The 16,311-nt window shown below is 48.2% G+C and overlaps 1 protein-coding gene across 4 annotated transcripts in view; it reads left to right on the top strand.

The window, feature by feature from the left end:
• HIP1 (huntingtin interacting protein 1) overlaps positions 1 to 14,730 on the top strand; it is a 135,409-nt gene extending 120,679 nt beyond the window's left edge. For 3 of the 4 annotated variants that reach the window (XM_070460233.1, XM_070460234.1, XM_070460235.1), the window contains exons 23-32: positions 910 to 1,020; positions 2,261 to 2,319; positions 2,858 to 2,951; positions 5,291 to 5,391; positions 5,675 to 5,780; positions 6,993 to 7,116; positions 7,580 to 7,641; positions 10,041 to 10,149; positions 10,886 to 10,965; positions 11,312 to 14,730. In XM_070460233.1, the coding sequence (XP_070316334.1) occupies positions 910 to 1,020; positions 2,261 to 2,319; positions 2,858 to 2,951; positions 5,291 to 5,391; positions 5,675 to 5,780; positions 6,993 to 7,116; positions 7,580 to 7,641; positions 10,041 to 10,149; positions 10,886 to 10,938 (819 nt within the window). In that variant the 3' untranslated portion in view covers positions 10,939 to 10,965; positions 11,312 to 14,730. Of the gene's footprint in view, positions 1 to 909; positions 1,021 to 2,260; positions 2,320 to 2,857; positions 2,952 to 5,290; positions 5,392 to 5,674; positions 5,781 to 6,992; positions 7,117 to 7,579; positions 7,642 to 10,040; positions 10,150 to 10,885; positions 10,993 to 11,311 lie in introns of all 4 variants that reach the window. The other variant, XR_011485276.1, reaches the window with a different exon arrangement.
• Positions 14,731 to 16,311: the final 1,581 nt, after the last annotated feature.

Genomic DNA, 16,311 nt, shown 5'->3' with positions numbered 1-16,311 from the left:
CTCATGGACTACAGCCCATCAGGCTATTCTGTCCATGGGATTCTCCAAGCAGGAATACTAGAGTGGATTGCCATTTTCTTCTCCAAAACATGCAGACTCAATATTATATTGTTTAAAGATACAGCCATAGGGATTTTAAAAACAAACCAAAAAAGGACATGGTATGTATTTTTCTGAATTGTTTGTCTTTACATGGAAAGTAGAAAGGAAGGCAGATCGAATCAGGGCAGGCTATACAGGAGATTTCAAAGTATTGAGGATGTTTCTTAAGCTCTTCCTTAAGTTTGGGTGGTGGATAATATGGGTCATCATATTCTTGACCCACTCATATCCATTTTATACTCTTGTGTGTTTAACACTTACTGTTTCTAAAGATCATAGGCTTTGCCATCAGACCAGAGTTTAGATCCCTGCTTCTCCATCTGTTAGCAGTTACTGTGGTCAAGACATTTGACCTTTCTGAGCCATGGCTTCCCATCTGTAGGACAGTAGTAATAACTGCCTCATATGATTGCCCTGGAAGCAAAGTTAAATAAGGGACAGATTGTCTGGTTGGAAGACATCATCCCCATTTGAAGATGTTTTTGAAGTACCTCCTAAGCAGCAAATTCAATCAATGCTACTTTGGGTGCGGTCAGGGTCTGAGCAGCTACAACTGAGTGGCCTTGTGGGGGTCAGTGGAGATGACCTTTTGGAAGGAGGTAGGCTCTGAGTGAGCATAGAGGCAGGAGGAGTGTGGGGTTGCAGAGCTCACGTGATAGAGAGAATTGCAGACAAGCCCCCACCCTGGCTTGCAGAAGTGTTCGTGGCAGGGCCCTCGTACCTTGTCATGTGAGGTTTACCGGTCTGCCACGGGAGGATAGAGAGGAAGTCTGAGGGTGGTCTCAGCATTCGTGATGCGATTCACAGGATCTCCTGCCCAGAGGCCTGGACATCAAACAGGAGGAACTGGGGGACCTGGTGGACAAGGAGATGGCTGCCACTTCCGCTGCCATTGAAGCCGCCACGGCCAGAATAGAGGTACGGGAGAGTCTGTGAGGTCACCTAAAGTGATGCTTTGCAACTGCTGCCCGTCTGCAGCACTGCCTGTTGGGCGTATCTCAGTCATTCTCTGCAGAGCCCCCAAGCACATGCGTGCATGCTAAGTCACCTCTGTCATGTCTGACTCTCTGAGACCCCATGGACTGTAGCCCACCAGGATCCTCTGTCCATGGGGTTCTCCAGGCAAGAATACTGGAGTGGATAGCCATTCCCTTCTCCAGGGGATTTTCCTGACCTACGGATCAAACCCAGGTCTCCTGCATTGCAGGCAGATTCTTTACTGTCTGAGCCACCAGGAAAGCCCCCTTCTCTACAAAGTCCCCTACAAAACAAACCAAAACCCAAACCCCCTAGGGTCTCTGAGAAACAGAAAATAGAAAGTTCTAGCCAAGGGAAGATGAGCAGTTTCTGTAAAGATCACATACTTTGATGTCAGGCCATCAAGTTCCAGACTGATCACTTGCTAGTTGTATGATTTCCAGTAAGTTACGTTAACCTTGCTGAGATTCAGATTCCATCTCTGTATGATGGTGATGACACTAGTTCCTCCCTCAGAGGGAGGAAGCAGGGGTCCCCAATCTCCGGGCCACAGTCAGGTACCTCCTATCAGATCAGCATCAGCATTAGATTAGAAATAAAGTGCACAGTAAATGTAATGCCCTTGAATCATCCTGAAACCACCACCACCACCAACCCCTCCCCACGGCTGGTCCATGGAAAAATGACCTTCCACGAAATCGGTCCCTGGTGCCCAAAAGGTTGGAGACCGCTGTTGTAAACAGTTTGCTGTGATAATGCACAGGTGTCTCAGTGGCAGGTGCTCAGTAGATCAGAAGTAGCTGTTGTCTCCAGGAAAAGCTGAGCAGGCACCTTGGACAGGTCCTCTGGTGGAAGACTCAGGCCGTCCGCCTTGGTAGGAGGACCTGCCTCAAGGACTCGATGCAGCTGCCCCTGTTGGCATGGTGCCACACTTCTCAGAATTCTGTGCCCATCAGCCCAGTCCCAGGCTGTTAAGACACTCACAGGCCGTAGGTCGCTCCAGCTGCCTCCCACTGAGTAGTTTGGAGCTCTGAGTTGTTTTCCTGACCCTCACGAGGACATGGGTGGGCACTGCTGGGTTTCTCAGCATCTGCAGGATGTTGGACCCAAGATGTAACAGGACGCCAGTGGGTACTCAGTCTCTGTGATGTATTCGGAAACCCTGCTTCTTTTTGAATAGGAGATGCTCAGCAAATCCCGAGCTGGAGACACAGGAGTCAAATTGGAGGTGAACGAAAGGTCAGTTTGAGCAGCATGGTTGCACCTGGGTGATGAGGATCCATCTTGTCCTGCCTTGGCTCATACCGATTAGAATAGAACATTAAAGCTGCCACGGGGAATGGCCGAGTCTATGGAGTTGTCCGTATCGGTATGATTATTTTTTGGCCGTACCACACCCCTAGGTATGTGGGATCCTAGTTCCTGGACCAGGGATCAAACCTGCGTCCCCAGCACTGAAAGTGCAGAGTCTCAACCACTGGACCACCAGGGAAGCCCCAGTATCAGTATTATTATTAATACCATGACACAGCTATTGTATTGCAGGGGAAAGGAACCGCAAGAGTCACCACTGTTCTGTTCCTTATGGAGACGATCCCCATTCCAGTGTCCTCTCTCACCCACCTTTCCTTCAGGGCTTCACCTCCAGAATATTCTCTGCCTTCTTTCCCATCCCAGGTTGCCTCTGTTTAGGCAGGAAAGCGAAAACAGACTTTGGCATTGTCGTGGATCTCGGCTTTGCACCCTTGACTTTGTTGTTGTTCTTGCTCTTTTGCAGAATCCTTGGTTCCTGTACCAGCCTAATGCAGGCCATTCAGATCCTGGTCGTGGCCTCGAAGGAGCTGCAGAGAGAGATAGTGGAGAGTGGCCGGGTAGGCGTGGGTGAGGGCCCTGGGCAGAGCAGACGTTGGTTACACTGGTCACTCAGTCCCAGCTCGCTGAGAGGCTGAGTCTACTCCCCACACCTTCAGCTAGGTGTGTGCTGTCCAGCCATGTGTGTCCAGCTGAGGGTACAGCTGCCGCTCCCATGGACATCAGCAAATGCCATGGAAAGAAGCTGGGGCACAGCCAGGTCCCCTGAGGGCAGCGAGCCAGAGCCTCCGGCGGCAGGCTCATTCCCTCCAGCCGATGTCACTGGAACCTGCTGGGGAAAAACTGTGCATTGCACATCTGAGCCCCCAGAGGAGGAAGTGAGGACTTTAGAAACTGGGCAAGTCAGAAGCACCAGCCTGGTGCCAACTTTCCACTGTAGAATCTGCCGTGCCCCTCTCTCTCCTTTTTTTTTTTTGGCTGTGCAGCATGGCAGATGGGATTTAGTTCCCTGACCAGAGATCGAACCTGCAGCCCCCTGCAGTGGAAGCTTGGAGTCCTAATCACTGGACCCCACCAGGGAAGGTCCCTGCCCTGTCTTGCCAGCAGCAGTTTCCTGGGTGATTCAGACAGACTCTCCCTCCGTCACTTGTTGAGAGCGTCACTTCAAGTGTCTCATTCCTTTGCTGGCATCATCACCCTCTCTTTTCCTTTCTCATATCCCTGTGGGCAGCTGCTCCTCAGGAGATGGTGGTGCAGGGAGTGGGTTACGAGCCTGAAAACAGTCGTATAAGGAACAAAGCCACATCTGCTTTGGTAGTGCTTTTATCAGTCTGAGAGGTGCTCAGCTGTGTTTGACTCTTTACGGCCCCATGGACTGTAGCCTGCCAGGCTCCTCTGTCCATGGGATTTTCCAGGCAAGACTACTGGAGCGGGTTGCCATTTCCTACTCCAGGGGATCTTCCCAACCCAGGGATCAAACCCAGGTCTCCTGGTTTGGCAGTCAGATTCTTTACCACTAGCACCACAGTTTTCTGCCCCTAAAAGAGAACAAGGGACTGATCTAGGAGTACCTGTAGATTCTCAGGCTGTTGGGTATTCCAACAGGAATTCCAAGTAGGAATTTTTTTTTCTTTCAGTTTTATTCGGATATAATTGGTGTATGATGCTGTGTACAGAGTAATTGTTTGACTTACACATATGAAGTGATTATCACAGGAAGTTTAGTGAACAGCCATCATCTCTTATAGATGCAAAATGAGAGAAACTGAGAAAAGCCTTTTTTCCCTTGTGATGAGAATTGTTAGGATCTATTCTTGAAAGTAAAGTGTTAGTCGCTCAGTCACGTGCGATTCTTTGCCACCCCATGGACTGTAGCATGCCATGCTCCTCTGTCTGTTGGAGTCTCCAGGCATGAATACAGGAATGGGTTGCCAGTATTCAGGGGGTCTTCTCCAGGGGATCGTCCCAGTCCCAGGATCAAACCCAGGTCTCCTGTATTGCAGGCAGATTCTTTACCATCTGAGCCACCAGCGAAGCTCTGATTTACTCTTAGTAGCTTTCATACATAATACATAGCTATGTGTTCACTATATTTATCATGTTGTACATTACATCCCTAGTACCTTTGACTGCCTTCCTCGAATTCCCACTCCTCTGATCCCTCATAAATAATTTTGTTTATAATATATATTCACTTGGCTGCACTGGGTCTTAGTTGCGGCATATGGGATCTAGTTCTCCAACTGCGGATCGAACCTGGGCCCCTTGCATTGGGAGCATGGAATCTTAGCCACCGGACCACCGGGGAAGCCCCAGAAATTTTTCTTTTTAATCACTGACTGTGTACTCACTGTCCTTCTCTGGCAAATCACGAATAGCAACTAGACTCCCCTAAAATAAGTTATTTGTATGTGAATAGTTGTTTTTTTGTGTGTGTGTGGATCACTTATGAAGTCTTTATTGAATTTGTTACAATATTGCTTCCGTTTTAAGTTTTGGTTTTCTGGCCACAAGGCATGTGGGGTCTTAGGTCCCCGAACAGGGTTTGAACCTGCACGCTGTGCATTGGAAAGCGAAGTCTTAACCACTGGACCATGAGGGAAGTCCCAATATATATTTTCTTATATATACAAGATAGAGATATTGGGATGTAATGGAAATGCTATCAGCTTTGGAGTCAGAAAAGCCTAGGATTTGTTTCTGTTTATTTTCTGCGTATCCTAAGTGAAAGTATTTTTGCCTCTCTGAATCTTTGCTTTCTCATCTATAAAATGGGAATAATAATGTTCACCCCCATAGAGTTACTGTGAAGATTGCATGGGATAATACATACAAAAAGTACCTGGCAGGTAGAGGGCACACAATAAAAGATCGTTGTTATTATTTTTCTCTTCCCCAGGGTACAGCATCCCCTAAAGAGTTTTATGCCAAGAATTCTCGATGGACGGAAGGACTTATCTCAGCTGCCAAAGCTGTGGGCTGGGGAGCCAGTGTCCTGGTGTAAGTATCTGTCCGATCCAGGGCTCCTCACCTTCACCCCCATTCCAGTGATCCACCCCAGGGACCAACTCAGGGGAAAAATCTGGCCCCTAGAAATGGATTGCTGATAAGGACGTTAATAGAACTGAAAGTTTAGAAAGGAGTCTGGGTCTCCTGGGGCATCACAGGAGTGGGGCAGGCAGGCTGGGTTCCCAGTCTGCCAAGGTGATGGAAGTAGTCTCAGTGAGAACAGAGGGGTTACAGCTGTCAGTTTCATAACCCGTCTGGTCTCCTGACTCTCAAGAGACGCAGCTGATATGGTGGTACAAGGCCGAGGGAAATTCGAGGAGCTCATGGTGTGTTCACGTGAAATTGCTGCTAGCACCGCCCAGCTTGTAGCCGCCTCCAAGGTAGGATCTGTGATGGGATCCCCACGAGGGAGAGGGGTCCCCAGTGTCCGGATCGAATTCCTGATGATCTGAGGTGGAGCTGATGCAATAATAATAAAGTGCACAATAAACATGATGTGCTTGAAACACCCCTGAAACCACCACCCCCCAGCCCCCACCTGGTCCATGGAAAAATTGTCTACCACGAAACCGGTCCCTGGTGCCAAAAAGGTTGGAAACAGCTGCCCCAGGACACTGTAAGGTCTGGGTAGGTTAGAAACCCAAACTGCGCCGCTGGCCCCAAGAACAGAGGTTTATCCAGCATCCAGGTAGGCTGAGTCTCAAAATTCTGCCTCCAGGGGTCTCCTAAAAGCCTTCGTTCAGCAGGGAGCCCCTCTACCCCGCTCTCCACATGCACTCCTCTTGGTTTCCTCACTTTTATTGCAAATGGCCGTTAGGGGTCCAGCCATGCCTACCCCTGAGCTATCATGCATTCAAGGAGCACTCAGGTAAGAACAATGCCGGCCCAGTTAGCTGGTTCCCTGGCTTGGCTCTGAGGTTCCACAGCCAATGTCTGCCTGTCCTCAAAAGGCTCCAGGTTCGAACCATTGCCCCAACTGATCCCAACACAAAGCTCATCACCAACATCCTTCTATGGGTTGTATAGTTCCCCAGGGAGTGTTCTTTTACTCTCCTTGTTTATTGTCCCCAAATTGGTTTTCACAACTGGAACGCTTTATCAAAATAGAGTGGAGAGAGAAGGTGGGATGATTTGAGAGAATACTACTGAAACACATACATTGCTACATGTAAAGTAGATAACCAGTAGGAATTTGCTATATGACACATAGGACTCAAAGCCAGTGCTCTGTGACAACCTAGAGAGGTGGGATGGGGGGAGGGGGGTTTAAGAGAGGGGGGAGGGAGGTTTTAAGGTATACAGCCATGTGTATACGTATGGCTGATTCATGTTGATGTATGGCAGAAAGCATTGCAATATTGTAATTATCGTCCAATTAAACATAAATTTTTCAAAAACTGGTTAAGTTAGAGTTCAAGGCCACCAGGCAAATAAGCCAGAAATGATTTTTGATACTAGAGAGTGATGCCAGTGGTTGCCCCCATAGGGAGTGATTTTTGAGAAGTTCATGGGTGGCTACGGCAGAGCGCATATATTTGTCAAGAGCCATCAGTTGACTGTTGTGTGACCCTAAGTCTGCTTGGTCCTGGCAGGTGAAAGCTGATAAGAACAGCCCAAACCTGGCCCAGCTGCTGCAGGCTTCTCGGGCTGTAAACCAGGCCACCGCCGAGGTTGTGGCCTCAACCATTTCCGGCAAATCACAGATCGAGGACACAGGTAGGCTCTCAGAAGCCGAGCTTTTCTTCTCCATCATGTGTGGGTGGGTACATTCTTCTCCACCATCCCAATTTCCCACAGGCCAGCTTCCAAATTCTCTCATTTTTCGTCTTTGTACATTCCAACTTATTTTCTTGTAAGTTGAGACACCCCATGGGCATGCTATTTATAGCACTATATGGACAGGCGTTAGCTAGTTTTTCCATTGAGTCATTCCTCTGAATTCAGGGAAATGACCACCACCCCCCCCAACCCCAGGCATGATTGTCTGTTAGGGGAGGGGGGGTGCGGCTCTGATCCTGGTTACCCTGTCTTCCTTCTACTCTACCCCTTACTTACATCCATGCATCTGTTGGTAAATGACAAACCAAGCATTTCAGCAGAACATCGGCATCGGCCACTTCTCAAGTAAGTGTCAGCTGGAGTATCATTCAATAAGACCCTCCTTTTTCCATTTTTGCAGACAGCATGGACTTCTCAAGCATTACACTGACCCAGATCAAACGGCAGGAGATGGATTCCCAGGTAGGAACTCCATCAGTAAGTTGAATCAGACTGTTGCCTGTGAGACTGACCCCAAATATTATTTCCATGGGGAGAAGTCAGAGAGAGACTTGTGGGAGAAATGAATACAGCTATACATATCACCCCAAGAATGAACATAAATGATGCTGGAAGAAAACAGTGGAGGTGGAGATAGGTGATTAGGAAAGATCAGTCAGCCATTAAAAAGAATTCATTTGAATCAGTTCTAATGAGATGGATGAAACTGGAGCCCATTATACAGAGCGAAGTAAGCCAGAAAGATAAAGACCATTACAGTATACTAACACATATATATGGAATTTAGAAAGATGGTAACGATAACCCTATATGCAAAACAGAAAAAGAGACTCAGATGTATAGAACAGACTTGTGGACTCTGTGGGAGGAGGCGAGGGTGGGATGTTTCAAGAGAACAGCATCGAAACATGTATATTATCTAGGGTGAAACAGATCACCAGCCCAGGTTGGGTGCATGAGACAAGTGCTCGGACTTGGTGCGCTGGGAAGACCCAGAGGGATAGGGTGGAGAGGGAGGTGGGAGGAGGGATCGGGATGGGGGAATACATGTAAATCCATGGCTGATTCATTTCAATGTATGACAAAAACCACTGCAATGATGTAAAGTAATTAGCTTCCAACTAATAAAAATAAATGGAAAAAAAAAAACCTGAAAAAAAAAAGGAAAGATCAGAATTTTAGGCGTGTAGCATTGACATATACACACTTGTTGTTTATTTGCTAAACAGTTGTGTCTGGCTCTTTGCAACTCCATGGACTGTAGCCCACCAGGCTCCTCTGTCCATGGGTTTCTCCAGGCAGGAATACTGGAATGGATTGCCATTTCCTTCTCTGGGGATCTTCCCGACCCAGGGATTGAACCCATATCTCCTGCGTTGGCAGGCGAGTTCCTTACTGCTGAGCCACCAGGGAAGCCATATATATACACTACCATGTGTAAATTTAAGAGCTAGTGGGAAGCTGCTATATAGCGTAGGGAGTTCAGCTCAGGGCTCTGTGCTGACCTAGCGGAGTAGGATTGGGAGTAGGGAGGAGGTCCAAACAGGTGGGGGGGGAGACAGACAGACAGACAGAGACAGACAGAGAGACAGACAGACAGACATATATACATATAGCTGATTCACTTCATTGTACAGCAGAAACTAATAAACATTGTAAAACAATTATACTCCAATTAAAAAAAAACTTCCTAAAGTTAATGAGAAGGAATAACCAAGAACCAACCCTTCCTTTAGTGAGATTATACCTTTTCCTGCACAGTAATAACCCTAAGTTATACCAGCACCTCAAAGAGACCAGAACTGTTGTATTTGGTTTCTTCCTGGACTTACAGGGAACTGGGATTGAAAGATGGGTTGTAACTGGATTAGAATATATCATACAGATAGACTTAACATTAGAGTTGTCCTTTTTTTGTTCCCGTTTCTTTCTGTTATGTATTGAGATACAGTTGATGAACAATGTTATGTTAGTTTCAGGTGTATACATAGTGATATGATGTTTGCATGTTACCATGAAATGATCAACATAAGTCTAGTAACCATTTGTCTCCATACAAGTTATTACAATAATATTGACCATATTCTTTATGCTCTATATTGCATCCCTATGACTTATTTTACGACTGGAGGTTTGTACCTCTTAATACCGTCACTTATTTCTGCCCCCCTTCATTCTTGGAACTCCTGTTCTCTGTATCTGTGAGTCTCTTTTCATGTTTTGTTTTTTAGATTCCTCATATAGGAGAGATTATACACTGTTTTTCTTTCTCTAGCTGACTTATATCACTTATAAGACCTTCTAGATCCATCCGTTTGTTGCAAATGGCAAGATTTTTTTTTAATAGCCGAGGGTGGCTCAGCAGTAAAGAATCTGCCTGCATTGCAGGAGACCTGGAGTCGTAGGTTCAATCCCTCAGCCGGGAAGATTCCCTGGAGGAGGAAATGGCAACCCACTCCAGTAGTCGTGCTTGGAAAATTCCACAGACAGAGGAGTGTGGCAGGCTACAGTTCATGGGGTCGCAAAGAGTCAGACATGACTGAGCAACTTTCACACACATTCAGTATGTTTTTAGTTAGTGATTTATCAGAGGAATATGAGATAAGCTCTTCTCTCATTTAAGCATTGGTCATAAAGCATCATTCATTTTCAACAGAGGATCCCAGTGAGAAAGCCTGTGAGATAGATGGATGACCAGAGGGTGGAGAAATCCGAGCAGAGACAAGGGTGAAATTGAGGACTGGTTGAGCTATGGAAACAGCAGGCATAACAGAGAAGTCCCAGACCACAAGGAAAGGGACTAGTTGACGTGAGACCATTCTCAGATCCCTGCTCAAAGAAAAGGCCAACTTTCCCCACAGGTTAGGGTGCTGGAGCTGGAAAATGAACTGCAGAAGGAGCGTCAGAAACTGGGAGAGCTTCGGAAAAAGCACTACGAGCTGGCTGGGGTTGCCGAGGGCTGGGAGGAAGGTGAGCCTGGCGGGGGCCCGCACAGCCCGTGGGGGTGGGGGGAGGATGTGATGAGGGTCCTTCCCCTCCAGGAAAGCTGAACCAGGAACTTCTCCCTCCTCCCTGCACTCTCAGAGCCTCCCTTCTCTCTAGTGTTGAATGGCCTGAGAGCCCCAAACTGGGGTAGACTGTGGTGGACAGAAAGCTTTTGTAGTCACCTTTTAAAACCTAAACATTGACTGGTGGCCACTCACTCACCACTATTTCCTTTCAGGCTTAGTTAACCTGGTTTTCTCCCCCAGGAGTTTTGTTTTGGGCCAGCATGGAGTTGAGTAGTGAATGGATGAATAGTGATTGGTGAAGACCCAGCAGACAGGGTTAGTGAGTTCCAAGCTTGTGGCTGCCTAGAACCAGTGATGGGTAGCCATGGCGAGAAATCGAAAGGAGTCAGGAACTAGAAACAGGGTAGAGTGGAGGAAGGTTTGGCCCACCAGCCCGGAAACTCCCAGTCACCCAGAATCTGGGCAGACTGCTTTTCTATACCTCCAAAGAGGCCAACTTGATCACAGCCAAGACGGTGACTCTTGTTGGGCTCGCCGGCTCTGGGAACCCACCAGAGATGCCTCCCTGGACACGTGACCCGGGAGATGCAGTTACGATCACATGTATTTCAGAACCCAACCTGGCACCCGTGGTTGTTGGTTAGATGAATGCATGCGTGTATGAAACACTGAAACGGAAGTAACTTGTCTTTTAGGAACCGAAGCACCACCATCTACACTGCAAGAAGCGAAAACCGAAAAAGAATAGTCACACCGATGCCCCACATGTCAGAGTGTAAATCCTTGCTGCCCATCAATGCATGTGTGTGTGTGTGTGCGTGTGCGCGCGCTCTGCCCCCAGTCACAGGCCAGACCCTGGGGGTCCACCCCAGGCCCGCCTAGGCCTTCCAAAGATTCCTTCCACAGGGACACCCTCTGTGTTCCAGCCCGTGATCTGGGTTCTGTCACAGCCCCTCCCCCAGAGGTGGGGGGACTAGGGCCACCGCAACAGAGGGGACCTCCTTCCTGGAAAGTCCTGCTTTACCCCCAAACATCTGATGTCCTTGTTTGGTGGGAGGTGGGGGCGCTACTGAGCTGGAGAGGAAAGATCTTACGCCTTTTCTCTTCCGTCTTCCTTTCAGTCTTTTCCGTTTCATCATTTGCACAAACTTGTGAGCACCGGAGGGCTGATGGATTCCAAACCGGGACCCGACCCTGAGTCTGCGCAGAGTCGGAAGCAGAGCAGAAGTGTCCTGGCAGAGAATGCCAAGGCTGTGTCCCCTCTTTCGGCAGTTCCATGGATTCCCACTGCTTCTTATGGTGGTTGGCTGGGTTGTATTTTTTTCTTTTTTCTCCCCAAGTTCTACTCACATAGCCAACTCTCCCAGGGGATTGCTCCTGAAGCCCTGGGCTATCGCGGGCCCCCTAACCACAGCAGCTCACAGCGACGGTGCTGACCAGGCTTCGCCGTGGTGCTCCCCGCCAGCCCCCGAGCCGAGTGTCCTGCTGAACGAGTGTGGGTCCACCGAGGCCACTCCCCGGGGTCAAGCGGAAGGAGAGCGAGTGCCTTGCCTTCTAAAGCTGGAGCCCAGCCGAAAGCCTCTGCCCACCTTCACAAGGGAAGGGGATGACGGAGAGAGGGAGAGGAAGGATGCACACAGCCCAGGTCTTCAGGAGTCCCACCCGTCTCAGAAACTCCCCGTGACTGGGCTAAAAACCTTTACCCATGCTTGAACCCAGCCAGTGAGATGCCACACTTCCTGCCCCTTGCCCCCAAAGGAATGTTCCATGGTCCCTCGAGTTGGCACCTCCCTTCAGACACAGGCAGGGCCCTAAGGGGGAACAGGTGAGGGGTTTCCAATCCCTTTCTGCCTTGGCATCCTCTTGAATCTCAAGGAGATAGTTCCATGTTCTACCTAATCAATAGACCCAGAAGATCAGGCCACCTTGGTCCCAACAGGAAAGAACCCTGGGCTTGGTTTGGTACCTTGAATATTTATGACTAACCTCCATTAGCAGCAGCAGCAGCAACTACAACCTACAAAGAAAATGCTGGCAGCAGCTGAGTTTTCAGGTGTGACTATGGCAAGGCATGCATCGCTGCCCTGGGACATCTCTCCTCAAGAGGCAGAAACAAGGTCAAGATCTGGTCTGTTAACCAGTTTGAATCTCGAAGCAAGAACGTTCTCAGAGAATCTGGGTCAGGGAAAACCAGAAGGGGGGGGGGACCCTGGCTCCGACTCCTTCCAACTACACGTCCCGGGCCCTCGCTGCCTTGCGGACAGAATGAAGGAGGAGGATGAATTAGAAGGAGGAGGAGCGTGAATGGTGTCCTGGAGACGGGCAGCCTGCCAGCACTTCTTCACCTCCAGATGGACCCTGGCGTTTAAGTGACCTTCCCATCTTGGACAGACGATGTCTTCCTTCGTTTATCTGTAGCAGCTCATAGATAGTAGCCAACAAGCATGTCCCAGGACCTGTCCCCAAGGACCGTAGCTAAGTGCAGCTGCGTGACAGGTTGTGAGACCCATGTTTGATCACTGTGAATCCACCCTCCCTCCTTCCTACCCCCTGCCCACCACCAACTCCCTCTCTCTGCATTTTCTCAGTCAGGCACTCGAAGAGCTGCCTCCCATTAGCTCAGATTATGAGACTCAGATGTGTGCTCTCCAAACTGGGCTAAAGAGGCAGCAGCTGTCGAAACTGACCGGTCTTACGTTGACTGCTGCTTTGTGCTCAGCTATGGATATTTTTCCATCCAAGGCTCAAATGGAATGATGTGTATGTAGCATCCTTGGCCCCGCTGTACCAGTTAAGCCGATTGGTATGTTCTCAGCGTGGGTCAGCATTTCCAAAGGTGGCTGGTCCTTGCTTCCAGCATCCCAGCCATTCAGATGATTGTGTTCCAAATTACCAAGGAGGAGAAAATCTAGTGTATTGAGCCAAATTAGGCTTCTCTAAATGACCCTCCCTCTAAAAAGAAGCCACAGTAATTTTTAAAACTTGCACGAGTTTTTCCAGAGTAATAAAACAATTATGGAAGTACTTAAACAGGAACACAGGCTAGTTCTGTCTCCCATGAAGAAATATATGTCAGAATTGGTATAATTACTTTCGTAAGCACTTGACTTAGAAGCTAGCCCGTTCTCCAGCTGAAATCAAAGTGTCGTACCTTGGCTGTTCTAAAAATGAGCGTGTTATTCTGGGTGTGAAACACCTTGATTAAACCATTAATCACATCCTAGGGCTAAAAATGGACCTCACAGCCTTTTAGTCACTGAGTATCATTCGTGACTGGAGTCTCATGGCTCAGTGTAAGTGGGTCACAGCAAGGCAGGACAACAACAAGGAAATGGCTTAGCGCTAATGAAATAGAGCCGTATCCATTACCTTAATTGTATAACACAGTGTCTCATCTCTAGAGTTAGGGTATGAGTGTACCTGATGAGGAAAAGAAAAAATCCAAAGACCTACTTTTGTGGGGTTAAACTCCTGAGCATGGAGTTTACGTGAGACTCAAATTTAGATTGTTTGCTAATTCCGCTGCCCACGGGATCCCTAACCCAGTGGCTGGAAGAACTACTGCCCAGAGCATCCTTTCTTGGAAGTGTCTGAGCTGCCAAGGCAGACAACAGGCTTTACACCAGGTACCATGGGGGTCACAAGCATGTGTCATTCAGTCCGGTTGATTTGTTTCTGCCTCCTGCTAAGGGGCTGGTTCTGAGCTCACACCTGGCTGGTGCCTGCTTCTTGGCCAGCTCCTTAGTCTAGAGGGGTCTCCTGGCTCCACTTACCTTGGTCTTTAATGAGTGGTAAAGTTCTTGCTACCTTCTGCCACCTTTCCACGTCTCTGGAAATCCTTCCCGCCGATGAAAGCCTTTGGTCCTGGCATTGGCCTTCTACGTAGACCGGCTTTGCCTCTCTCTGCCATCCTCGGTCCTCCAGAGACCACACTGCCTGTCACAAAGAAAACCACCACCTCGGGCCTGCCAGCCACCAACTCAGCAAACTGGGCCAGCTGTCTGCTGCTCACATCTCCCAGGTCCAGACCAAACACGGGGTCAACAACCCAGAGTGGAGACTCAGTCTCCCACCCCAGGAGCCAAAGCAACATGAAACAATTGGTCAAACATCGTTGGGTCCGATTCTGAGAGTAGGTGATTTCTAGACATGTCTTTCAGGTGACCCTCAACTACCTCAGGTTTGAAGGCCCTAAATTAAGCTGATTACTACTCATGGGGACAGACCGAGGAGGGTTCGGAGAAATCTTGGTGATAACGCACTTGTCTCAAACTTACAACAAACTCTGTCACGTTTAGGTTTGCAGGGGTGGGGTTGGGTTTGTTTTTTTCTTCTGTTTTTAACCTTTTCCCCTAATTTTCCATTAGACTAGTTCCTACCAATGAACTTCATTTTTCACTGAGTGCCTACCTTCCCAGGGCAGGTAGCCACTGGCTTTGTTTCCTTCCAGCAGTACTTTTATTATGGGTATTAAGACTTTTCTTTGTATAATACATTGCATCTGTGTTTTCAATTTTTCAATAAATACTTCAACCTGGCAGTGGAGAGCATTGATGATAACTGACCAGCCAAACTGGTTTTGAGATCTGGAATTCCAATGAAAAGCCTCCATTCATATCCCAAGGTTCACTGAAGCGTGCAACTATCACATTTCCTTTGCTCCTTTATTTATTTATTGGCTGTGCTGGGTCTTTATTGCTGCCCGTGGGCTTTCTCCAGTTACAGCGAGCAGCTTTTCTCTAATTGCAATGCGCAGGCTTCTCAATGCGATGGCTTCTGGTTGCAGAGCACAGGCTCTAGAGAACATGGGCTTTAGTAGTTATGGCACACGGGCTTTGTTGCCCCATAGTATGTGGGATCTTCCCAGACCAAGGATCAAACCTGTGTCCCCTACATTGACAGGCAGATTCTTAACCATTGGACCACCAGGGAAGTCAGTCTTTGCTACTTTAGAGAAAAGAAACATTAATTCGCACCCTGTAGAACTTTTCCATCCTCTGCATGATTTCTTGTCCTTGGGAATGGTCAGAGCATCAAGTGTGCAATATAGTATTGGAATTTATTTGGAAGACCAGGTCTCTGCCTGAAATCCAGGGTCTCAAGCTATGGATATTTTCTTCTTCATCCTAGGATAGGTATGTTCAGACTCTTCTGCCCATGGAATTTCCCAGGTAAGAATACTAGAGTGGAGTACCACTTCCTACTCGAGGGCATCTTCCCAACCCTGGGATCAAACTCGGTTCTCATCTCCTGCACTGGCAAGCAAATTCTTTACCACTAGCACCACCTGGGAAACCCCTGTCCATCCTAAACCCATGAAAATTATCTGCCATCTTAAAATTGCATGGGATGAATTCTGCTCAGGACCAGAGCTGTGAGTCATAAGGGGATTGAGAGCAAGCCAGTCACAGCTACCAGAGGATTTATAGAGGGAGCTGACAGAATGGGACTGGCTGCATGATGACTTTCCTGTCTGTAGCTTAATGCTGCCAGCATATTAAGCCAAGGGGACCTACCAGGGGGGGAGGAAGGTGGGGAGGACCTGGGGTTGGCAAGGAGGAGAATTGCCCAAAACGATTCATCAAGTACAGAGAAGGAAGCAAGTGGTTTTTGTGTTTAGCCAATCTGTCGTGTCCAACTCTTGGCGACTCCATGGACTGTAGCCTGCCGGGCTCCTCTGTCCACGGGACAGGAGGACAAAGAATCAGGATAATGGGAGGAAAGTGGTGCACGTGCACAGGGCGGAAGATGATCTGGATAAATACAGAGGCACCCTTGCCTATGAATGCATTTTGTTTCGTGGTTTTGGCCGCAGTTTTGCAGCATTTGCATGCTGGCAGCCACACAGTGTGGCCAAAAATTTAAAAATAAAGCCAGTGAGGCTTAATCTTGCTCACCATGGTTGTCATCAGCCTCTAACATATTACCCAATGTAAGTTTAAACATTATGGAGTGAATGAACTTTTTACACCACACTCTTACCTTTTATGTATCCATTCGTTGCACATGCTCTGAAATGCTTAATGAAGCCTTTCTATTCCCTGTCATCTAAAGTTACTTTCACATATTCATTGTTCCCTTTTCAATGATCTACTCTACCAGGCGCCGGGAACACCATGGA

The sequence above is a fragment of the Odocoileus virginianus genome, chromosome 33 (assembly GCF_023699985.2).
Source record: "Odocoileus virginianus isolate 20LAN1187 ecotype Illinois chromosome 33, Ovbor_1.2, whole genome shotgun sequence".
Taxonomy (NCBI): Eukaryota; Metazoa; Chordata; class Mammalia; order Artiodactyla; family Cervidae; genus Odocoileus; species Odocoileus virginianus.
This window is presented reverse-complemented; position numbering and strand designations above follow the sequence as displayed.